General features: G+C 41.1%; 2 protein-coding genes across 4 annotated transcripts in view; both read left to right on the forward strand.

Moving 5' to 3' along the window:
- Positions 1-8,017, forward strand: part of arhgef39 (Rho guanine nucleotide exchange factor (GEF) 39) — an 80,747-nt gene extending 72,730 nt beyond the window's left edge. For 2 of the 3 annotated variants that reach the window (XM_038739040.1, XM_038739042.1), the window contains 4 exons: positions 1,198-1,286; positions 3,862-3,973; positions 5,105-5,202; positions 6,557-8,017. In XM_038739040.1, coding sequence (XP_038594968.1) covers positions 1,198-1,286; positions 3,862-3,973; positions 5,105-5,202; positions 6,557-6,596 — 339 coding nt within the window. In that variant the 3' untranslated portion in view covers positions 6,597-8,017. The remainder of the gene's footprint in view (positions 1-1,197; positions 1,287-3,861; positions 3,974-5,104; positions 5,203-6,556) is intronic. The other variant, XM_038739041.1, reaches the window with a different exon arrangement.
- A 4,085-nt stretch (positions 8,018-12,102) lies between these two features.
- On the forward strand, positions 12,103-23,972 carry il17ra1a (interleukin 17 receptor A1a). The gene is made up of 11 exons (XM_038738615.1): positions 12,103-12,344; positions 12,987-13,011; positions 13,365-13,511; positions 14,623-14,744; positions 15,635-15,758; positions 18,258-18,305; positions 18,392-18,546; positions 19,604-19,675; positions 19,782-19,851; positions 21,139-21,249; positions 21,381-23,972. Exons 1-11 carry the CDS (start codon positions 12,219-12,221, stop codon positions 22,808-22,810), a joined length of 2,430 nt encoding a protein of 809 aa, XP_038594543.1. The 5' UTR covers positions 12,103-12,218; the 3' UTR covers positions 22,811-23,972.
- Positions 23,973-25,331: the final 1,359 nt, after the last annotated feature.

A 25,331-nucleotide genomic window follows, 5' to 3' on the forward strand; every position in this document is an offset into this window, starting at 1 on the left:
TTTAGCCTGCCCTCTACTGTTTTTATAATGTTACTGCAGTCTGCTGTAGAGAGGCTCCGGTGACTAAAAGATGACCAGGCCATTGAAATACAACTAAAGGTGGATAGATCTACAGTTTTTATGGTTCTCGTGCCTCGTGGAAGATCTGCAGAGCTGTAATGCATCTTCTAAATCATCTAATCTGAAAACTGACAAAATGTCCTGGAAAACTATGATTTGTCATGGAAACTGTTTTAATGTGGGAAAAAGTCCAATTTCCTTGCAACACTTTCAGATGAAAAGACTTTTTTACTGAAATGACTAAATGTTGCTGAAGAACAGACTTTACCTTCCCCACCCATTTTAAATATTTAGTACTTGTTCCTGTTAACTCTATGTTTCTAAATGAAGTTTAAAGGGCTGATAAGTTTAAAAGTGTACCAGAATGGAAAGTCCATGTGCAGATCTAGAAAACTGTTTTCCCTAATCTCAGGCTCAGATCACCACAAATGAACACTGAAACTTTAGGAAACACTGGAGACTGTTTTTCACTGATAATCACTGCTAAAGGCTGCCACAAATGTGCAAACTTCAGATCCAACCTATTGATTAACCTTAAAATCTGAAACTTGCCATATCTGGCTGATAAAGTGAGACTACAGCTTTGAGGATTTCATTGGTCTTGTCTATATATATATATATATATATATATATATATATATATATATATAATATAGAACAGTTATTGTTTCAAGAGGTGTAGATGGTGCACGTTACATGGACAAAAATGAGCATAGAAACAAATTTGTCAAACAAATCTTCAGTTTTAATACGACTGTCCTTTTATCCAGTACCCATTCCGTCACATCACAGGATCTGGTGTAAGGAGACCATCAGATTTGAGTTGAACCAAACAACATGTTAGTACAGGGAACAGGGAGAAGTGGAAATATGAACAAGCAAATCTAACTTAAAGACTCATTCAGTGCCAAGAAACACAAAGCCTTTTTAACAGGTAATCACAGCAGCAGGTTTCTCCGAATGAGTTCAACAGGGAACTAGCAAACCTGGATCAACAGCACCCACTGTCTGCACCGACACATAAGTCTCTATTGTCAGTGTGACAGGGACAAACCAGTACCTCAAACCCGCCAAAACACCTCATACACACTCATAGTGCCAACATCCTAACGACTCCTCTACATCCTCTTCCCCCAGTTAACCTTCCCCAAAGCCAAACTCCTGCTGATGTCCAGCAACCAGGAGGATCTCAATGACTGGTACCAAAGTCTGAGCTCAGCTATCAGGTATGTTAGACGAAGACACGCACGCACGCACCTTAACCTTAACCATGAAAAATGTATACCTAACCCTTATCCTGGACTGAACCTAAACCCAGTTCTAACCAGGACTGGCCAACATTTTCTCAGACGTACAAGAACACACACACACAGGGTGTCTCTGAGTCTTTTATGAGATCTACGAAATCAATTGGTGCCATGTGTTTTTAAAACTGAATTTACAATGTTAATACTCATTTTTTTCATTGGAGTGTACTTTAATAGAAAAGTTGCTGACTGCTTTAAACACATGACAAAGCCCTTAACTCTGACAGCCCCAATTTAGAACAGTTGATACTATTCTAAAAATAAACTTGTGATCTTCTCCTTCAATTCCGCCTTAAGTTTCTTTAAATTTAGAGAACACAACTTGTTTCCACGCTGTATGACACTGTATGATGGCACATTGCAGTGCTTTGTATTCTGTATTTGTGTCTGTGCGAGTGTATTCTTTAAATGATGTGTTATAATGTAAATATTCTGTTCTGTATTTAATGCAGAGTGTAAAGTATTCAAACCCAATATACCACACATGTTATGCCACTTTATGTTATGTTTTTAGCAAACATTACTCAAACAGGAAGAAACGGGGCATTTGTTGGGGACTGTTTTCAGCGGCGGGTCGATCCCATTTGGTGCTCTAGTGAGATTTTGCCGCAGCAGGACAGTGTATGTGGGACTGAGTCAAAATAAACTACAGCGTGTGTTACCCGGTGCAACGGTGGCTAGTGTGTTTTCGTAGTTTTTGGACAATATTTCTATGGCACATAGGAGTAAGATACACCAATGCAAGGATCGGTTCATTGTTGGTTTGCGTCTTGATATGAGATTTATTAACAAGAAGAAAAATATAGAAAATCTCCGGACTTAATGTATTCTCATTGTTTGTCTTCCTGTTTCTTATTACCTGTTGAAAAGCTTCCACCTGTATTTAATAAAATAATGAATTTAATAGAAAGGGATGAGTATTAGGTGTGTGGGCAGGGGTTTGATTGTCCGTCAGCATCAGTGTCAGTAGGTGGAGAATGACTCTCAGTAAAACTTTGAACACAGACTGGTAGTGTACCTCAGGCCTGTCTGTCTCTCAGACAGCCTCTCAGCATTAATCAGCTAGACCTCAGTAACTCCACTCTCAGCCCGCCTGGCCCCGGCTCCCCAGAGTAGGGTCCGGGTCAGCCCTGCTATGTGGAGGGGCCAGCTATGCCGAGGGCCCCGACCTCGGCATGCCTGGCCAGGCTAATTAGTTTATCACTTTGTCAGAGAGGAGAGAGAGGAGGCTGTCAAAGAGCTCAGACCACCCAGCAGATGGGGGCTGAGGCTGCAGGCTGACGGCTCTAAACTCCAGGGATTGTAATTAGCTGTGGTGAAGGACCAAGGAGAGGACAGGCTTAGAGGATCAGGGGTCAGCGGTGCTCACACCACTGGGGAGGGCTGAGGGCTGTGTGTCTGTGTGTGTCTGTCTGCACATAGCAGAATTATTGATTCACACACTGCCTGGACTGTCATCTCTGAATCTGTCAGTTGTTGCTCTCAGTGATTATCAAAAATGTATTGTTTTCTTTGGTTAAGTCGTATCAGCTCGGTAGCTGTTGTTTCAATGCTTTCACTGTTTTTGATGTACTTCAACATTACAAAAAACAGCTAACAGCTGTGAAAGTTGTGAGAGGATGTCCCGGACAGATGAGAGGTTTGATGTCAATATATTCATAAATGAGCAAGCTGTTAATAACATTACGATGTGCATTATTAATTGATTATATTAACTTCTTATTTTTTTTCAGACTCACAGTGTACAGGTGTAAAATTGACAGCTCCCCCTAACTGTGTTTCCCACATATACTTTAGTTGGGCGGGCTGCCCAGGTATATTAACACCTGCCAAAGTATATTTGGCAACCCATTTTAGTTATCTGGTATTAACAAGACATAGACAAGGTGAAAATTTTACATTACAGAACAACCGTGAACACACCAGTGCAGATGTCAGTCAGTACCACATTTGTTTTGAACCACAAGCAGCGCACATGCTGTGTTCAATAAACGCAGCGACTTTACAAAACGGCACCGTCATAACACATACTGCTGATGGAGAAAGTGAACAGAGGCGGGAAGAGGCGGGGCATGCCAAAGCGTTTGCAGTGCGAGACCAGAGGTGTAGGTGTGAGTGAGTATGGGGAAAAGAGAAAGGGAGCAGATTCACATCATGACTAAATACTTAAATAAGGTGGAGATTTGAAATAATGAAATAATCTACTAGAAATGCACTACGTTACACACAGAGCTACCACCAGTTCTGTCCCTCAGAACCACAACACGAGACTGCGGACGTTTCTGTTGTGGTTTCAGTCTCTGTTTCAGAACTTCCTTTCAAGAGCATGCATTCCAATATGACACCAACATTATCTGCAGCATTAAAAATGACAACACACTCTCAATTGAAGCAATTTAAGCGTCATAAAGTGTATTGCAGCGCTGTTGTGTATGAGATCATTAAATTCTACAGATCAACCTACTTGCTAACCTAGTGTGTGTTCTCTTTACAGGAAGCTGCAGCCTAAGACAGAAGTCCGTCAAAGAGATGAGTTGTGCCGCAGACCACTCCATTCAACCGCCAACACACACAGCAGCAGCAACCCCAGCAAGAAGAGAAACATGGTGAGTTACACACACACACAGTGAAGCCGTCAAACTGCTTAACATTTATGGACTTTTAAATTTTTGAGTCGCGACATTCAAGTAGAAAAAGCAAATACAGTGAGGACTGATGTAAATGTTTCACCCCGTGTTCTTTGTTTGAGGGAGTGATGCGTCTGAAATCAGTGGAATCGACTCTCATTTGCTTTTCCCCAAGTTTATGATAATGTTAATAATGAATGTATCCATATATGCAACCCTGATGAAATCGGGACTGAACTTGGTGGTTGTTCCTCTAACAGAAGCATTAATCAGTATCTATATTTTAGCAATGGGATGAAATGACTGTGTGAAATGTAAAAGGTGTCGTAATGCTGAACCCACAGAGATTATCACCACCTCAGCTCTACTGAGCTTTTCACACTCTTTTAGCTCATTTTATTGGATTCCCAGTATTTAGCAGCTAATCACAATTTCTCTGGAGAACATCCCGGAGCTAAGAGGACAGTGAACATTTGACTTCATCAGGTGGACACAAACATGACTCCAAATAAATGATGATGTTGCACTGTGTCTTCTGGATGTGCTAACAGGTTCAGCGTAAAAGCTTAATACAGTGATAAGAAGAAGAAGATATACTTTATAAGGTTGTAAAAAGGTTGTTGTCAGTTTTGCTGGCCCCAAGTGGCCAAACAATCAGTGATTGCAGATAGAAAAAATGATAACAGAGGTGCTCGAAAGACTCTCATCCACTAACTTTCTCAGTCAGCTTCTTATTCTGAGTGATGGAGTACAAAATCAACACAAAATTTATGTTAATTTAATTTAAGTTATGAGTTTAGTTATTATACAACAGACACTCTGTGTTTTTTTTGTTTTGTCTGAGCTGTTCTTACTTGTAGAGTAGAGGCTGACATTTTTCAGGATTCCAGTGGGATGGGTTTTAATCGCGTGACTGGGACAGGACGGGACGGGGGAAAAAAGTAAACGGGAGCCGGCGGGATGGGAATCATAGGCCCACTTTTTATCTATTGATTTTTATAATAGATGGGACAGGTGTGACAATCCACTCTCGTGTCACATTCTAGTTTGAAGTGGGCCCATTTTCAGAGCTTCCATTGGAATAAAAAGTTTCTCTGCCCCTCTCTTCAGATGAGCATTGAGACCAGCGAGCATGCTCAGAAGCCTCCAGTTGAGTGGGAGGGCAGTCCCCCAAAGAAGATGAAGAAGTCTGACGCTCCAGAGCAGAGGTGGGATCATTTTAGTGTTTTTTTTGGTCTTGGGTTCCTGGTCTACCGGCAGTTCCCCTTCCACTCAAAAATGTGTTATGCTTATTGTTACTTCAGTTTGGATTGTTGAACTCCACCGAGCAGAATGGCTACAGATCCATATATATTTGGACAGGTTTTGTTATTTTATCTGTTTACTAGAACATATTCCAGGGCTTAAAAACTCTGTCTGATCGCTACTCTAGACTGCAAAAATAAAATGAATCTGCAGGAGAGATGGCAGGAACTGTTAGCAGTGGCCAAAACAACAGTTGAGTACATTCTAAAAGAAAAAGTGGTGCATGATCTCAGGATCTTTTCCACGGTGAAAGAAAAGCCCCTTCACAATCTCCAGCCAAGTGAAGAACATTCTCCAGGATGCAGGCATATCATTATCCTGCCTTACATGAAGAGAACACTTAAAGCTGGAGAAGGCAACGTTGGAGGAACTGGCTAGATATAGAAAGTATCAGAGAGTGCACATAGTGCACGTGTGTGCAATAGGCAGGTAGACAGGCAGTTAAGCCAGCCAGTCATTGGCTGTGCTTATTACTGTGCTGCCACAGAGATCAGATTTTTTTTTTTTTGTCAAAGCATTTGATTTATTGATTGCTGTCGGGACGTAAAGAGACTTTCTACTAATATAACAAAATAAGCTGAAATAATTGCCTACCCCAGCTTTAACAAGAGCAAACACAGATGGTTCACCAGGTGTTCACAAGGTGCAAACCACTGATCACCTCGAGAATAGAAAGGCCAGATTAGACTTTGCCTAAAACCATCTAAAACAGTCAGCCTAGTTCTGGAACAGCATTCTTTGGACAGATGAATCTTAAGATCAGCCCAAACACCCAGGGGAGGCAGTAGGGTTAGGGGTGGTGTTTATTGATGATGCACCAGAAGCAGCCGGGTGAATTCTGAGGTGTATAGGGATATACTGTCTCCTCAGATTCAGTAAAGTTGATTGGACGACCAGTATAGATGGACACTGACCCAAAACATACTGCAAAACCCAGGAGTTTTTTAAGGCAAAGAATATTCTGCAGTGGCCAGGTCAGTCACCTAATCTCAACCCGAGCATGCATTTCACTTCCTTACATGCTTGCATCTTGTGTCCAGCAGTGAAACTTGTTTTCATACTGAGTAGGAAAACCATACGAGACACACATTATTATTCAAAGCAGACCCTTAAAAGATGTCTGGAGGGGATCTTTAAAGACTTTCTGACAGCGGCAGGTATCAAGGTAGTCATATTTCAGAGGAGGTTGACGGGCTTACAGAAATGTGCTTTGTTGCTGATTCAGTATGATTTGAAACCTTTTATTTGTGTGCCCAGCAGTGCCGAGGCGTCCACATCCAGCTGTGTGATCCTCTGATGGATGACTTCTTCTTCTTCAGACTGTGAATGGAATTCAGTCTGATGATAGTGGAGCGTGCAGGTCCGTCTGAGAGTTTCTCTTCAGATTGACTTTTGTGTTCCAGTTCTGCCAAACGTGACACACACACACGCAGCTGTATGCCTGTGCAGTGACTTATTTTTACGGCTTATTTTTTACTATGCTTTCTAACATATCAACATATGAGGTCAGGAGAGGTTAGGATTATTACTAACAGCAGCTTCAGCTTCTGCTCATCCTGTGCAATATAACCTATCTTGATCTGCTGCTTTAAAAACCAAATATGTGATTAATGTTTAACTGTGAGCAGGGCGCTGCTGCGGAGGTTCATCTACACTCTGCACGAGTCAGTTCAGGGGCTCTTTTTCAGCCAGTCCGCTTTTTGCACTGCATTTACAGGCAGACTTTAGAAAAGAAGAGAAAGGAAGAAATTAAAAATAACTTTTTGGATAGGTGGTTAAAGAAAGACACGGCATAATATTCAACTTAGTACAGGTGGCCCCACAGGGCTTGGACTAGGTCCCATTTTTAAAAAGTAAATGTGTGACACTTTATACAGTTAAAGCTTTTCCATTTTCCAGTTGGTTCTGTCCAATCAGCTCATTGGAAGAGTGACTCGTCTTCACCTACATTCACTTTTCACATACTGAAGCAAACCGAACGCTCTGTGCAGTGTTGTTTCCTTCACTTTCATTTTAGTTTTCTTAGAGTTCACTTCATCATAGAAATTTATATCCAAAAGGATTTTTTTTCCCCCATGACACTTTTTCATCATTATATTCATTTCATGAATATTGCGTGGCAGTTGTTTTACACCAGTGCGCCCTTACCTCTGAGCCAATACAACACAGCCAATCACCATCTGGGTTTATCCAACTATTTTCTGTTGCTGTCGTTTGTCCCACATGACCTGAACGCATCAGTGCTGCTGCTCTTTTCTCAATCTAATCAAAGGAAATGATTTTAACCTTCCTTGGATTACCAGATATACAGTAGTTATCTTACTTGTGAGAAACACTGGGGAATAACTATTCTTATAATATTAATTGAATGAGTGCATCAGCTGCACTGGATTCTACAAATGACAAAAGTCTCTGTGTAGATTTCTGTGCAGTATCTGCATCCAGGAAAGAAACCCTGGTTAACAGATATAATGTTCTACATGCTGACTGTCTGGTTATCATGTCCTTTATCCTTTTATTATATATTTTATTTACAAACCAACAAATATTTGCTTCATCTGCATTATACTTTATATATTTTATTTTAATGTGTATTTTACAGATTTGTTTTCCTATTGTACATCTGTTTGCTAAATCCCAAGCTGTTACACTGGTTAGAAATCATGATTGGAGATGGAAATAATGGAAATGTCCCAATAAAACGTGTGTGTGTGTGTGTTTTTCAGCACTTGACATCCACTAGATGGAGACACAGAACAGTGGTGTAGCAACTGTGGTGTCAAATGCACATATATTATACACCACACAACATTTTTCCTTTTTGAAAAAGTGCCCAGAATTGATTTTGTATCTACAAGGACATACACAACTCTTTAATGTTTTTGACTATATTTTTTGCCATTCTCCTTTTTTATTCCGCAAAGTTGATCTGTTAAACTCCAAGTTTATACTTTGATGCTTGAGCAGTCTGAGTCAAGTTATTTTCTTCTAGTGTTTTTATTTCCAAATACCCATCTTTTTGTTTTTCCCTAACACTGTTTTCACGCTGAGCTGTGGCAGAAGCACAGTGACACAATTTGATTACAAAAAAACATGAAATGAAAAAACTAAGGATCATTATATTAAAGAAAGACAAAAGTACAGTCTAAAAGATTTTTAACAAGTCATTTTACATCAAACGCATGTGACATGGCTCCTCCAGTAGCAGGCCGTGTTCCTCATTCATCTGTCTTCCCTCCTCAGCTCCTCAGCATGTCGTCGTTCCTCTCTGTATTAATAGTCTGTTATATAGATGCACTCGTTGCTGCATCGTGTCTAGCCTGTGACCTCTGCAGAGACAGGAGACTCCTGGAAAACATTTGTCTTCCCGTATGGTGAATACAGCCTGTTCAGGATTGAGAATCACTGATTTGCTGGAGCATGCATTTATTCTCTCTGGCTGACAAAAACAGTTAGAAATATGATCTGAAATAATGATAAACAGAAATCCCATAATGTCTTTATAGATTGCTCCCAGCACTAAAGTGAATCTCTAAGCTGCTGTGACTGATAAACACATCGGATTTGTTCCTTTACTGACATACTATTCAGGAATTATTACATGTATTACTAGAGCACCTGTACTCATTCAGTTAGATTCACAGCTCTGTGTTGTACTTTCTATTTCTCAGTGTATTGCTGCCTGTGGCATGTGTGATATGATAAACCAAATGTACTTGGTTACTGAGCTGGCTCTCCTATCTGTCGTTATTAAACTGTGTTCACCATCTTTTTTATCTATAAACTGTACTGGGGCACATAACGGTACATGGAAGCCCCTATATAATAGCCCTCCTGTCTGTGATACAAAAGTTTACATTCAGTTGTAAAGAGGGTGTATGTCATCATTTCTGAGATGGAATGATTAGAGGCACATGCTTCTTTGTCACAAGAAAACATTCATGAAGGTTGGTTCTTTCATAAATTTATTATGGGTCTTCTAAAATATGACCAAATATGCTGGGTCAAAATACACAGCAATGCAAATATTTGGTTAAATGTCCCTTGGCCGGCTGAAATTGTTGACTTCCTGACAGACTGTTTTCTTCAGCACAGTGCACCGGTTACTTTGTTGTGAATCAGCGCTACATAAATAAATTGAATTGAATACTCTAAATGGGGCAAGTCGGGACTTTGGGAAAGATCTAAAACCTTAATTTAGGACTGATTTATTCCTTTACCACTTTGATGTGTGTTTGGGGTCATTGTCCTGTTGGAACACCAGATGCATCCAAGAAGCTACCTTCTGTTTGATTTAGGTTTGCCTGAAGGATTTGGCTTAGGTTATCCTCCTTGATCATTCCATTTAACTTTCTATAAACCACTAGTTTCATTGGCAGCAAAACAACTTGGGAACTACTGAGCACCTCCCTTGCAAAAAATCGGGCATGATGCAGATGCTTCTGGAAATGGCATACGGTACATAGTCCTGCACAGTAAGTTCACGTAGTTAAGCAAAATCCTCAACCTTACAAGCAGTAGGCCTACACCATTTGTCAAATGAATGTTCCTTGTCCCATACATAGGTTTGGGTCAAAGTTTTCTTGCGGCAGTGGAAAAACTGTCATATAGAGGAAGAGTTACCCTCTATCAAGAAGTCAACGCCCTGAGGTACCTCTGTAGCTAAAGCACTTTATATGTGGAAGTTTTTCAAATGTGTAACGGGGAAATCTGTAGGAAAAAAATCCATAAACATCCTACTGTCCACAAACATGTATTTTCAAATTTGTGTTGTGAAAAATTTTATCCACAAAATTATGCAACAAATTGTACATGTGAAGTGGGTTTTGCAAATTTGTGGACCACTTCCTGTCCATTTGTGGGTCCCGTTACATTTGTGACATCCCTTTTGTGTATTTGTGGAATTTTGTCCAGTGTGTACAGTGGAAATCTGTAGAAAACATCCACAAGTATGAGAGGCAGGTGGCAACTGCTACATTCCCTCACATGAGCTGACAGGATTACCAATCAATCGATCAATAAATCCAATTTTTACTTTTACTTGTGCAGACTCACCATTCAGCATGGTCCCAATACACTTTACACTTAAAAGGAATGTATAGGTCAAACATATCAAGCAGAAAATACAAGGAAAACTACCTAGTATCATCCTCATCTGCAGGAGACGAGAAGGACTGTAGCGTGGTTTCAACAGCAGGTGAAAGATAAAGTGGAGAATCTTTAACCCAACACTCAGGATCAGGTATATCCTTGTCACATCCAGGTAAGTCTGCTGTGCAGTGCCTGTTTACCTAGGCTACTGTTTGTTAGCGCTGTGTTAGCTGTATAATGTTAAACAAATTTAGGTTACAGCTCACATGAAATCATTTAGTTCAAGTCAAGAGACTTCATGGGTTTCACAATAACTGGTATTCCATAGTGATGGAATCAGAAGTAGACTATGGCAGTTGGCCTGATCAATTCAAAAAGATCATTATTATAGTAAACCATGACATCACTGGTGTGTTTGTAACATGATTAGGTGAATGATGTGATGTGGATTTTCTTTATTTTCCATTTTCTCAGCACCACCTTGGCTTTATCTCTGCTCCAGTCCCAGCTGTCCCTGGACTCCGAGCCACCCTCAGCCTGCTTTCTAGGCTTCTTCTGCTGGCCCACTGGACTGTTCTCCATCTACATTCTGTACAAGTGTATATAGTTTACTTTGAATTGTTATTGTGACGGCCCTTCTGCTGGGTTCACACTGCTGTTGATTTGCTCTCTGTCTCCAGGGCTGCTGGGTAATCAGGGGCATGAGACACACACATTTAGGCGTTGGTGCTTGGTTTCCTTTTATTTATTTGTCCCTCTCTCTCTCTCTCACCCCAACCGGTCGAGGCAGATGGCCGCCCACCCTGAGCCATGGTTCTGCTCGAGGTTTCTGCCTCTTAAAAGGAAGTTTTTCCTTGCCTCTGTCGCCTAGTGCTGCTCTTGGTGGGAACTGTTGGGCTTCTGTAAATAGCATCACAGAGTACGGTCTAGACCTGCTCTTTATGTATAGTGCTGTGAAATAACTGTTGTGATTTGGCACTATATAAATAAAATTGAATTGAATCCACTCCCTACACTACAGATTCCTCCTAATCATGAGTTTGGGTTGGTTTTCCTTATTTTGTTTTAAATAAATTACTTTGTCATTTATGTCTTCCGTTTATTAGTGCCGGGCTGTGACATATTCATATAAATATGAGCCTACATTTGAAAATTGTGTTTGTAGTGCAGTTTGCAGGATTTTGTTTCTATTATCATGATGAAGAACAAAAGATCAAGCAGGAATGTGTCACTTTGAAGTTGTGTGAAAGTGCAGCAACATTTTCCACTGAGCCCACACAACAAGGAAGAGACATGACTAGCTAGTCATGTTGCATTCTATGTTTATAGGAGGAATGTCAGGTCAAAAACATCCTGCTAGAAATTACCTACCACTGCAGCCTTCAGCTGGAATTCACTGCCAGAACATGCAAATAACCTTTTAGAATTTATTTACTTTTTTCAGTCTGTTTATTGTTAATAGTCTATGCGCATTTAGTAAAGTGAAGTGTTTGTGGGAGGATATTTTAGTTGATGGGGGGGGGGGGGGTTTCAAGGAATAAAACATTTTGTAACAAAATGACATGTTTTGTATGCCTGTCTGTGATTTCGTGACCCTTATGCAGTAAAGATCATAACCAGAGAGAGAGAAAGTTAACAGAATAGTGCCCTACATTCCCGAGCGACCTGAAGGCAGCATGCACTAACTTACAGTAAACGGATGCGGTAATTTGCATAGCGAGCAGGAAGTTTTTCATTAGTCAACAGCGGGTCGGTCAGGCGCTGTTGTCGCGCTTTGGCTTTAGTTTAGACCACAGCAGTATGAAAAGCAGAGACTTCTCGACTGGAAATGATGGATGTGACGGTTTTTTTCTTTAAAATGATCCTTCTGCGACTGGTTTCGGTTTTAACGTGCGTGTCTCTGACGGCCACGGAGGGGCTTTCAACATGGGCTCCTGCCAACTGCTCTCAACAGGTGAGTTTAGTTAAGCTAGCAGCCCCGGACAGGCTGGGACTGAACAATGCTCGGCCAGACAGAAACACTAAGTCCAATTAGAATAATTAACAGCATTTTTTGATATGGTAATGTTGTGAGTATGTCGCAAAATATGAAAATTCAAATAAGAAACAAAGGTCAGATCATTTAGGAAAAAAGCATAATTTTATTTCAAATATAGGCGAACTTAAAACCAACGTTAGTCCAGATACTGGAATGGTTACCATGTAGTTCTGACCTGGAACAGCCTGTCTGCTTCACTCACCAAGATTAATAATTCACTCGTTTATTAATTAATCATTGTTCATTTCTGATATAGGCTTTGTCTTGGCATTTAGACGCATGACTTAGTATAAAAAGTTTCTTGTTGAAGATCATTTTGAACAACGTAACAACAAACCAAAATGTCATCATAACATGACACACAGTGGAGGCGATTGGGACAAAACAGGGCTGTGCCTTTTTTAGGGCCCTACAAACTTGTTGGTGTTGATTTTGTTTCATGTGTAATGATATTTTCGTCAGATGTGTTCTGTAAAGCTCTTCAGTAGTCTTTATATTTGTAATGTTGACAATACAGCATCTCTAATCTTTGCTTTTCTCCTGTTTCTCCTGCCACAGGGTCTGAGGTGTACAGTCAGCACAAGTGAGGGGATTTTATACTCTTGTTTAAACTGTATTCATGTGTCTAGTCTATTAAGCGCATGTTGAAGAAAGCAGAGTGCCTAACACTCACAGATTACAGATTTGGGTTTTGAGGGGTTACAATGATACTCTTAGACACGTTTAGTCACCAAAAGTAGGTGCATACTCTCCATCTTAAAAACATTTTTATCCTACAAAATTTCAGTGTTCTGCGCCAAACTGACTCACTGATATGGAGCTGTGTAATACTTTCTTGCATTTGAATTAAAAAGTGAATTAGCACACAAAAAAGATTTGGTGTAAATATATTAATGCTCATAATGCAAGCAATTTTTTTTGTGTGTGTGTAAGCAGGTAACTGTTGGGACAGTAAGTGGTTGGATGTTAATGACTACACTCCCAGCAGTCCAGAGGACCTGAAGGTGTCTTTTGACACCAGGCAGGATGAGAAAGGACACCTTCATCCTGTGGTGGTCGCTAACTGGAAGTTAAAGGATGATGGTGAGTCATTCTGCTGTCTTGAAATGCTCAAGGAAAGAGACGGCGCACAACTCGTCATACTCTAAATAACACACCCAGTGGAGGGAAAAACCGTCAGCACCGCAATATGCAACCAAGAGCTGAAATATTAACAAAATGCCAGTAGCTAGTTAAAAACATTAGACTTCAGCACATCACAGGATCATTTTAGCTCCTTATGTCCACCAGAGAGGAAAAGCTTTGTTGATACACTCAGTATTGTCATTCTGTCTCAGTGTCCCTTTTCCTTACCTTGCTTTATTTGGAGTTATGATCCCACTGAATCTTAATTACCAGTTAAGATCATTATGTAACCCAGTGGTTCTCAAACTGGGGGGCAGGCAAACTGCTGAGGTAAAATATGGAGTGGAACTAAGTTGAATGAACATGATTTATGTAGAGAAATGACTGATAAGAATTCAATCCAGTTACATGTAGTGGGGGGGCATGAGCCATTTTTGTCTTTTAAAAGGGGGTCATGACAGAAAAAGTTTGAGAACCACTGATTTAACATAACAATTAAAACTAGGCCTTGAATAACTTTAGATTCAAACTCTACAGTTTGAGAAAAATGCTTGTTGCACATGTAGGTCAGGATCCACCAGTTTTCCCACTCTTCCTGCTGATGCCTCACTTCTTACTGCCTGTTTGCACTGTCAAAGCGAGCGTTCGGGGCGGGGATATGAATATATATTGAATATTTTCAACTCAAGCGAAGAAGTCGCATGACGCTGAGTCACGATAGCCTATCAACGTTGAGATTGTCCGTACGTCACCGACAGCTTCAGAGCGTTGTGTGGAGAGGGCCAGGCAGAGTGGGCAATTGAAAATCTTCTGGCCGGGTGAGAGCTGCTAAACTTGGGCTAGAGGAGCAGGGAGCAGCGCTCCAGCTTTTGGTGATCTGGATTCTGCTCTGACAACTACGCTGTTTACTCGCGGGAGGAGCTCGGAGTAAACTGCTTTTATTAAATTAGCTTTTTACCTTAGTTGTGTAAATTTCTGGTGAGGACTTTAGTTAAGCTCATGATCAATGTGATGTAGCGAAGACGGGAAGGAGCATTGAGACAGGAAGTGACCTTCTGTTTCTCCTCAGGCAGCATTGGTTACCTGAAAGCCACTGAGCTTCATGTCCTTGTGAAGTCCACCAACCAGAACCTGTGTGTTCGATATTCTTTCAAAGACAAACTCCCAATGAGAAGTCCATCACAAGAAAAGGTGGGTGTCTTACAACAATTACTGAGATGTTTACTCAGTCAGAACATATGTTTCTTTTAAATATGTCCTGCTGGTATTATGGAAACTTTACCATCCAGTTTGACCATAATTCCAGTTTTTAGTGGTCTCTTGTGTTCTGAATGACTTGTAGCATTTCTTTGTCTGTGTTTGCAGCTTCTTTATGCCATGTATGTGTTGTTAAATAGATGAATGTGTTTCTGAATTTGCTTGTGTTTTAGTTATTTGCAGCATTTCTTTCCCCTGAAGATGGTCAAAGCAATCGGGATATGTTCTTCAGTGGCTCGTGTTTTACTGAGCTGCACTGCATTGAGCTCTGTTGGACACCATAGTTATGCACACAGTTAATAAGATCATTTCTTGACCTGGTCACATTTTGATCAGTATTAGCTAGCTTGAGCCCTTTGGATGGGGTGTTACAGAATGAAACGGTTACTCTGATACTCCAGAGGAAAAGCAGTGAAGGAAAGCAGAAAAGCAGACTGTTGCTTCTTAAAGGAGACCTATTATGCTTTTCCACATTTTATGACTTTTCTACAGTGTTGGATGTTCATGTTAAACGTGGCCAAAGCTTCAAATGATGAGGTTAAAGTATTTAAAAGGAAATGCAGACCTATTCAGTTCTCACGTATACTTTCCCTAAACTGGATTGATCTTGTTGATTTTAATATAGGTGAAATACGCAGCTGTATTATAACAGGAGTTATAAATATCAGATCTGAAGCAGATACTGAATATTAAATGCTACAGACCAGAATCAAGAGAGAACGCCCTGATTGGGACAACCGTTGCATAGCTTTAGGTGAAGCCCAGTCAGCACATTTTAATTCCCTGACAGGCAATAATATGACGGTATTGTTTTGTGTTTTCAGTGGTCTTTCTCGGCTGTTGTGCTGTTGGACCCTGGTCAGTCATACTGGGTCTCTGTATTCAACATCCCTAAACCAGAGTTGGGCCACAGCAACTACAACGTTGGCGATAACATCAGCGTTCCTGGTGAGTCAAAACCAGCAGTAGGTTGGTTGGTCTGTGCATTGTCCTGTCACTGTTTGGTTGAAGTTATGAATGACTTTAGTTTTCTTTTATTAAATATATTTCAGCCTTCTTATTTGTTCATTTTTAACTCATGTAATCAGTCTGTTTTCTGTGTGTGTGGAGCTTATATAAAATGGTTAATTAGATTCTACAGGATTAAAGGATATGTACTGAAACACCAACACTAAAGTTAGCTTCTAATTCACAGCTTCGCTGTCCGCGGTTAAGAGAAACTTAACTTACATTGTTGAGCAATGTGAAAGCGTGTTACACATTTTGGGTAAAGTGTCAACAGTGTCTGATATCAACCTACATTTAGATTTGTAAAACCTTTAATTGCACACGTGAAAATGCAAAAAAGGGCAATTTCTTTTTTCACATCTAGACCACTTTAGACCAGGTCCAGATTAAAAAACAGACTACCTAGACTTGTCAAATCTGAACTAGATCATCTCAGAGAATCCAAAGAAGTCTGTGAAGGTTTTCAGTCATCCAGGTCATAGTTATTCAGGGAAGGTTAAATCAAGGGCAGCTGGACTTGGTTGAAGATACTGGTGGACATTTTGCTTCTCATCCAAGAGGCTTCTTCAGTTCTGACTGACTGGCAGGGAGTCCCAGCTATTTGCCCTCTGTGGGGTCGTCATCAAGGTGGTGGATACAACTTGGTTTGTTAGTGCTCCTGGCTGTTGTAACAACACTCTTTATGGTTGTTGAAGTCATCTGAGGCCAGGTCAGAACAGCTGGCGTCGGCATTGTCACGGAGGCCAAATGTGAGCGTTAGTTGAATCTCCTGGGAAAGGATGAAAGGACAGCATTGTATATAGAGAATAAGTGGCAGACCTCCTCCCCCATTGAGAGATGGTTTCTCTACTTTGGTGTAGATGTCTCTTTTACTCCTATTGTTGTCCTCAAAAGAGTGTCCTTTGGCCTTTAACCAAGTGGTACGGGATCTGCCTGAAATCAGTCAGGTGATCAATTTTCGCTGTTATAGCCATTTTCAGTCCTAAAACAGCTTGTGTCAATAAAGACCGTCCTTGCGGGCTGCCATCTTGGTGAGGCCGGTGAGCTGATAAGTTTCCTTTCTGTCATCAGATTGAGGGAGAGAAGAGCTTGCTTTGGCGGAGGCAGCCTTTATTGGCATCTGCTGGCGACCTATAGGAGCTACACAGCATATCAATCAATTCGTCTCTTCAATACGAAGAGAAAGAGCCCACTTACAGCCCTGTAGGATGTGCTTTTGTTCATAGGAATATTGACTGTTTTTATCAATATTTGGAACGTGGTTGTATGGAGAGACATAGTGTTTTAAAGAGAACTCCCAATAAAAGTGAACATATAAACAGTAAATATGGCCAAAACATGGACATTGGCCTGGTATATTTTGTCAAAAACTGTTTAATAATGTATATCAGTTTCTTTTCATCAGAATTACAGTTACAGTTGTATTAGAAGATATTCAGGTGCATTATAATCGTCCTTATGATGGTTTTGATGGTTTATTGCATTAAAATATATGTATAGCTTTTTTTACCAGCCGAGGATGAAAATATCATAGCTTTTATTTTATTTTTATGCATCTCCATGTAGTCTGTAATGGTAAAATAAATAAGTTAATGTACAATGGATTATGTTCCTTAGCTTCTGACCTTTCAAAAGAGATCAGAATTATGCATCTAGGCCTAATGGTTGAGGAAATATTACTAATTTATTTTGGGTATGCTGTTTTAGGCGTTTCTCCTGGAAATAGGTGGCAGGTACCATGTGGTTAAATCTAGGCAAACTGCTGAGCCTTGACCTGAGCAGTAGGCCCTTTTACGTTTGTGTAGTGGTTGTGTAGTTTCCCCATTATACAAGCCTAACCGTTAACTGCTGCCCTCTACAAGCAAGTCCAATGTGTCCCAGAGTGGTTTGGTCCACTGCCTGCATTCAGAGACATTTTACAGAGGAGAGACGCCACTCAATCACATCCTCAATACATATAATCTTTATTTTGGGTCAAAGTAGTTGAGTAGTCATTGCAGGTTTCTGATATTAATTAATTATTTAATAATATAATATATATTTTTGGAGCATCAGAAATTGGTTTGAGGGCTGAGAAAGAGTGTCAGATTAATAAATGGTCTGTACTTGTAGAGCGCCTTTCTAGTCTTCCAGCTACTCAAAGCACTTTCCACTTTACCTTGAAGCTGTAGGAGGTGTGATACGTTAGAGAGAAATACCAAACCAAAGTGAGCCTTTAAATATAAATGTTACTATGGCAAAGCGAGCCGACATGGATTAGAAATTGTAGGCAGCATACTCGTACTGTGCAACTTATTCATAATGTTGCACAATTTCCTAAACTCACAACAACTATGTTTAAAGTGAGATAAAAAAAAACAAGGGGATTTTTTGCATCTGTCTCATTTGCAACACTAAATCCTCTTGACTTTGATGAAATTCTGATTTTGGTTAACCTAGATTGTCAAGATCCTAGAGTGCTGATGACCCAGTTTTGCATAGAGAGAGGTGAGTCCTTGATATTCTAAAGTCCAGTAAGAATGAGTATATCATGTAAACCATTTCTAACATGTTGTCTTGTTGCTGTGCTGTAGGAAGTCTATGGCAGCCTAACATCAGTCTGGCTCAGATCACTGCAGCCAGTGGAAGATCTGCGCTGGCTGTCAGCTTCAATCCTGACAGATTCGCTGAGAAGTACAAAGTTTTTGTGAAGTGTTCTGCCATTAAACAAGAACACCATGCATACAGTGTAAGGTCACATGCTGGACATTCAAATGATTCTGTATTTGAGGAGTGGGTTTGCAGTAGGCTGTCTCTCACAGAAGAAGAATGCAGTTTCCTTTTCAGCGATTTGACCCAGAACATTACTGTATGTGCTCATTACAGCAGCCTCTGTTTTGTACCATAGCCTAGTTTTTACCCCACTTTTGTCTTTATTTCAGTCCAGGAAACTGCGTGCCCTGCCTCTCTGTGCACTGTTTTCTGCTGATTGTAGAAAAGGCTGCTCATTATGTTTTCTAACCACTTGAATACACACATCTCAACAGTCAAAGAGACCTTTTAGGGCTGACATACCACGTTGTTCTGCACAGTATCCAAGTTACAACACCGCAGAGTGTGTGTGAGGACTTTATCTGTACTTCAGTACATTTACGCCTTTTAGTTTGGTTTAATTTGACATCAAATAAGAATACTGCCACCTGAAAATGCAGCTCTCAGCCTCCTCACAGGGAGCTGAGCTGCAGTTAGGAGTGAGGTGTCAGCAACTCCCTCTGTCCTTTCTTGGGACTACTGTCTACCTGCTGGGTACAGGATATTCAGATGCTATTGAAACTGTCTTTACTATTAGATCTAACAAGATTATTAGAAAAGACAGAATGAGGGTGAACTTAGCTAAGACTAATTCTACTCTCCTCTTTAAAACACAGACCAGGTTCTTGTGGGGATTTTTGACCTGTGTGCCTTGTGCCACAAATCTTTGGGTGGTCATGATGGTGATTTCTAAAGCTGTTGTTAGGGGTTCTCTATTGTATTGTGTTCTAATACAGTATATAGCCTTCCCTCAGTGGAACACATCAGGTCATGGGATTTGTTGGAGGGCTGTGCATTAGTCTTAGAATCTAATAAGGTTTTAAATTAAGGGGGGGGGGGGCGGCGCGACACTGACTATTTTCTGTTTTGTTTTTTTTACCACCCTGTTCATGTTCAAATGTACCAGAAATGTGTTTATTTTTATTGTTTTATTTTATTGTCTTGTGAAGTGTTCTTACGTCATCTTCTTTCTATTGAAAAACTCTCTTCTCCAGGCTAATCAGACCCTGAATGTAAAATTCAGCCTTGATAATTGGCCTAGATCCTGCTGCCAGTTTGATGCGGAGGTAAATCTTGTCAGATCTATTCTGCTGAGTGATATTAGTGAATTACTAATCTCATTTTTTCAGCTGGCGAGGCCTAGAGTTAATGTGACTTTATTCTTTCTTGCAGATCCAACCTTTCTTCCCAAAATGTGGCAATGACTGTACCCGTAAAAGGAAAACTCTGGATATTTGTCCTGGTATGTTGGCATATAGAATACCAGCAGGGTAAAGCATGTGCCAGATGTACAGTATGACCTGTAATGTCTCTGGCGTCTCCAACTAAGAACTTAGTTGAATCAGAATTGTCTAGTCTTGCCTATAGTCAACTGATCATCGAACCAAGTACTGTTTAAAAACAATATGTTCTTTGTGTGGTTCATCAATGGTGATAAATGATCAAAAGTCCCACAAGGTGCACGCAACGCCCACACCTGCAGTGACGCCCCCTTCCTTAAGAGTTAGGGTAGTAATTTTGGATTTATTCACACATTTCTTTTCACATATTTATTACAGCATTATATGATGATATTTATATCATAATAGGCTGTATATTAACTTAGAAAACTGGCAGTTCTATGTAAAATCAGACATGAAGCACCCCCATACAGCCAAAATGGTATGATCCTTGTTTCATAACCTCTACGAAGATCTGACTGTGAGATCTGTGAGAATAGTGGTGATGAAAGACTGGAGCTGGCTGGCTAACTAAACTAGCTGGTCAGCTAACGCTTCTTTTGGAAATACAGGAGACTGTGTGCAGTAGCTGGTGTGTTAGTGGCTAGAATGGAAAACAACTAAGACAGCAAAACCAAACAAATTGAAAGAGCCCAGTGATATGAAGCACCTTAATACAAGGTTCTTATGATGAACGTTTTCCAGCTGGACTGCAGCAAAGTGTTGGACTAATAACTTAAAATAACAACTACAAATCTTTATTTATACACACATACATTATACATTAATTCATCAACATGTCCTTAAATTGATCCCCAGAATTAACATCTCTCATTCGTTATCCTTACAGACTAACAGTTTGTATTCCTTCTGTCCATTCATAGCTCTCCGCCCTTCTTTGCTAGGCCACTGTTTGCTGAGAATTAAAAGCTGAAGGCTGAATCCCACAGCTTCGATTTTGATAACATAAATGAGTAACATTTTACCATCAGTTGGACAGAGTCATGCACTTATTCACAAGAAAAAAGATAAGAGCATCTGTTTCTACTACATCCATCCGGGGCTAAACTTAGACCAAATCTGACTCTACTAAATGACTGCCATGACTCATGGACCTGATTTGGACAAAAAAAGAGAAGAAAAACAATATATGTGGATGATTTCAGTGGATGAATGAAAAGCATAAAAGGAAAATTCAGGGGATCAACACAGTCATAGGAATTTAGCCACGGGGACCATGAACGTCGTAGTTTACTCTGTAAAAAAGAAAAAAAAAGCAGCCGTAATGAACTGTGTTCTGATTTACACAGCAAAGCCAACAGATGCGCCCACCGTCCCTCTGTACCCATTTGTCACCCTGGGCGTGGTGTTTTTGTGTGTGGTGATGGCAGTTATTATGTGCGTCCGCTGCAGGAAGCCAGGTTAGTATACATTTTCAGTTCTGTATCTACTGAGTTGGACTTAAAAGTTCCTGTTTTCATAAAGAAACATTGGTTTGAAATGACTCTTAATTTGCTGATAGCATCTTATTGGTGCTCTTGTGCACTTTCAGGCAAACCTGGTATTGCTACAGTACCTGTGGGAGGTGAGAAACCATGGCAGCAGCAGCTTAAACAACCTCCCAAAGTGCTGGTCATCTACTCCCAGGACCACCCCCTCTACAGGGACATAGTGCTAAAGCTCTGTGCCTTCCTCCAGGCTAAGTGTGGCACCAAGGTGCTGGTGGACCTGTTAGACTCCACCTCGGTTGGCATGGTGGGTCGCCTTCGCTGGCTTGAATGGCAACGGCAACAGCTTAAAAATCCTTCTGACAAAATCCTGGTGCTGTGCTCACGAGGCGTCCAGGCCAAGTGGAGGGCCATGTGCGGGGAAGGTCGGGTGACACTGAGGGAAGACGTTGCCTCCCCTACTGACGACATGCTTACTCCCTTTCTCAACCTCTTCCTGCCAGACATGCACCAGGCAGGCATGCTGGGTAAGTACATGGTGGCTTACTTTGATGTCATCAGCAGCCAACAAGACGTGCCATCGGTTTTTGACATTGCGGTCAAGTACAAGCTGATGAAGCATTTCGAAGAGCTGTACTTCCGCATCCTAGACATGGAGAAGTACCAGCCAGGTCAGGTCAACCACATCAGCGGGATCGGTGGGGACGAATATTTCAACTGTCCCTCAGGCAGAGCCCTGAAGAATGCCATCGAAACCTTCCAGGCCTACCAGCTGGAAAATCCTGATTGGTTTGAGAAGGAGTGTGTGGACAGTGAGGAGGAAGTGTTGACTGAGGCTAACCCGCTCATCGACCAGCTGACGATCCCTCCAGTCCTAGAGTGTGTTCCTCTAATCCGAGAGGGGCTTCCTGTCTACGTCCGTGAGGTGGAAATCAATGATGACCGCAACAGTGTCCGTGTCCTTACACCTGAACTGAACACAGAGTGCCAGCTGTCGTCAGTGGTAGAACTTAGGGCAACTGTGAGCCCCAAGTGCAAATATCAGTATCTGTCAAACCTGGATGAAGTGTTGACGGATCACCTGTATCCTCACAGCCCCAGTCCAGTATCTGTCCACATTGCTGAGCCTGTTCTGAACAGGTCGCCACCACTGAGACACAACTGGCTCTCCGTCCAGGAAGAACCCATGGGTCAAGTTCCCACTGAGGATGAGGAAGAGGATTCCCTACAACCTGTGATCCAGCTCTCCACTCATTCGGACCAGAGAAGCTCAGCCCTACAGAACTCCCTGGACTCCAACCCTCCAGAATCCTCATGTATGCAGAGTGAGTACTTCCCTCTATCTGAAATCAGCCACTCTCAGCCTGAGGAGATGGAGGAGGACGAGGTTCTGGAGCCCAGCGGAAAGGGTCCGAGCAGTGGATCTGATCAAGGCTACATCTCCAAAATGTCCTCCCAGCATGAGCCCCCTTTCATAGAGGATCCCCTGGTGGCTCTGAGAAGGCTGCAGGAGGAGCTGTTTCAGACAATCTGAAGGAAACCGCTGCTGATAGTCCAAAATCCACCCGCAGGAACGAGTACTGAACTTTCACTAAGTGCCTGAAGGTCCAAACGCTGTGAGATCACACAGCTGGACAGAGGTAATTCTGTGGCCAGTAAAGTGTGGGGCTTATATGTGACATTCAATGTTTGTTGATGACTTTCTCGATATAATAACCAGTGCTTAATTTGATTTGCACTAATAAACCCATTTATTAGTATGATGTATACACACAAAGACAAATCAACATGATCATACTTTCACAGAACAAAGAAGTAGAAAGAGCATCTGGTGCACATATAGATTTATTTTTTTATTGTTTAATTTGTTGTATTCAGTCAAAAGGGTCTGAAAAAGAGAAAATCTGTGACCTGCCTTAAGAGATGTTGGACTCGGAGGCAGCATCTAGTGGTCATTAGAGGAACTGCAACTGAATGAACCCGTGCTTTTTGTTCATCACTCACACGGAAGGTTGCAAGGCTGGATTACAATACCAACCAGCCGAAACAGCAACTTCCCAGGGGCCCCGATCCTCAAGAGCCAGAAAGTTCCATGTTAGCAATTTAGCATAAACCAAATCTTGATGCCCCATGTTGTGTCGGGCTCCTGAGAAAATAAAGCTGGGGGAAATGGAGGGGTCATTAGGGGCCTCCAGCTCATTTTGTACTGGGTTAATCTGACCCCGCATAGTTGTTGCTTGGTGTGGACAAAAATAAGTTGGCCAGTCAACCTGTATGATTGTTGAACATTGTTGTGTAAAGTTGTATCTAGAAAGAGATCCATACTCTTTCTGAAGTTTACTGTTGAGGTTTTAAATTGCAGATTTTTTTTTCTGCTGTTAAAATGTGTTGTCTTCTAAATATAAATACAATAACATTATCAGTGCGTGTTCATGTAAGGATTACATTTTCTTTAATAATATATGGGGGTGTCATTTTAAAAGACTCAATCAATCCTCTGTGTACAGTACTTTCCTCAGATTTATTTCAGGTTTCAACCACATAATACTCTTACATCTACAGTACATAGATTGGATTATATCAGTACAGATATACACCACACAAGTTAACAGAAAAGGTAGAATCCTTTCTGTAAACAGCAATGTTCTTTCCCTGTAAACAAGTTTGAAGAAAATAAAAGCCCATATCATATCAGACGGGGTTGTTCACTCAATTGCACACGTTGTGTTTTTCATTGCACAAAGGCCAAAGAAGAAGAAAACATTTGATTCTGGGTAGCATGATCGGCTCCTTTAAATATCCAGGTCCATGAAAGCCTTTGGTTGTTTCAGTGTAGCTATGCTCCGTGCTTGTCCATGCAGGTTAAAGGTCCACTATACTTCAGCTTAAAGTTTAATGTAAACAAATGGTCCTGCTTGTGATTAAAACTGTGTGGTAAGGTTCATGTGCAAATCCAAATAAAGACTGTTAGAGAGCCTTTCCAACAGCGTAGGACACATAGATTACCGGCACATAGAAATAATACAAAATTGTATAAAATGCGTTTAAATACTTTGGCAAGATATGATACGCAATAAGCAAACAGAAGCTGAGAGAACCGCTGAAGCAGATAACGTCATACAACATGTGTGTAGAGCAGCAGCTCTGTGATCTGTAATCCTCCACAGAGCGCTCAGACTTCACAGCAGCACCCTGATGCAGTTAACTATTCAAGGATTTGAAATTGAAAGCTTTATTGATCCTAGGTTCTATTTAATTTTTGAGAGCCAAAGTCTTTCTGGGCCTTGTCAATAGTGATCTGACAAAAATAATCTCAGGATCCACTTTACAGTTTCCAACCACATCTCACGGTCTACATGAGCAGATAGTCATTGTCATGGAGACACCGCTGCTCTCATCATGTGACATAAGTTTACATATTGGTGGAAAACCCAGGAAGACTGGCCTGTGTGTGTGTGTGTGTGTGTGTGTGTGTGTGTGTGTGTGTGTGTGTGTCATCATCATGATCACGTGAAACAGACACCATCAGCTGTTTGTGAACACCAGACCAGAACCACATAGAGCGTCCACTGGGAGGAGGTCAAAGGTCATCGGAGAAAGATCAAGGACGGCATTGACATCTGACACCAGAGACTCTCTGAACACAGACGGGTCACAGTGACAGTTCCATACACCACCACCAATCATGTGACCATAGAGCCACATCATATGATGACCCCTGAGCAAACTCTATCCACTGAGGAAGACTGGGAGATGTGGTTGAAAGCTCTGGAAAAGATTATCAGATTATTTTGTCAAATTATTTTATTGTTCTAGAATGATCATAATGAATTATTATTATGTAGAATAAACAATCCATTGCATTGCCTACAGCTGAATTGACTGAATGTAAGTCCCGCCCCGTTACCCACAATGCTCCAGTCAAAGCTGACCCACAGGAGGTGGACTGTGTAAGCTCAGACAGCTTTCTGGAGAACGTACCTAGTTTGTAGTTAGAAAATACTAGAAACGTGTCAGGTGGACACCATTAGACACACCCTGACCTGTGTCGGCTG

The sequence above is a fragment of the Micropterus salmoides genome, unplaced genomic scaffold (assembly GCF_014851395.1).
Source record: "Micropterus salmoides isolate LMB-PRFRI ecotype aquatic unplaced genomic scaffold, ASM1485139v1 Ms_hic_scaffold_23, whole genome shotgun sequence".
Taxonomy (NCBI): Eukaryota; Metazoa; Chordata; class Actinopteri; order Centrarchiformes; family Centrarchidae; genus Micropterus; species Micropterus salmoides.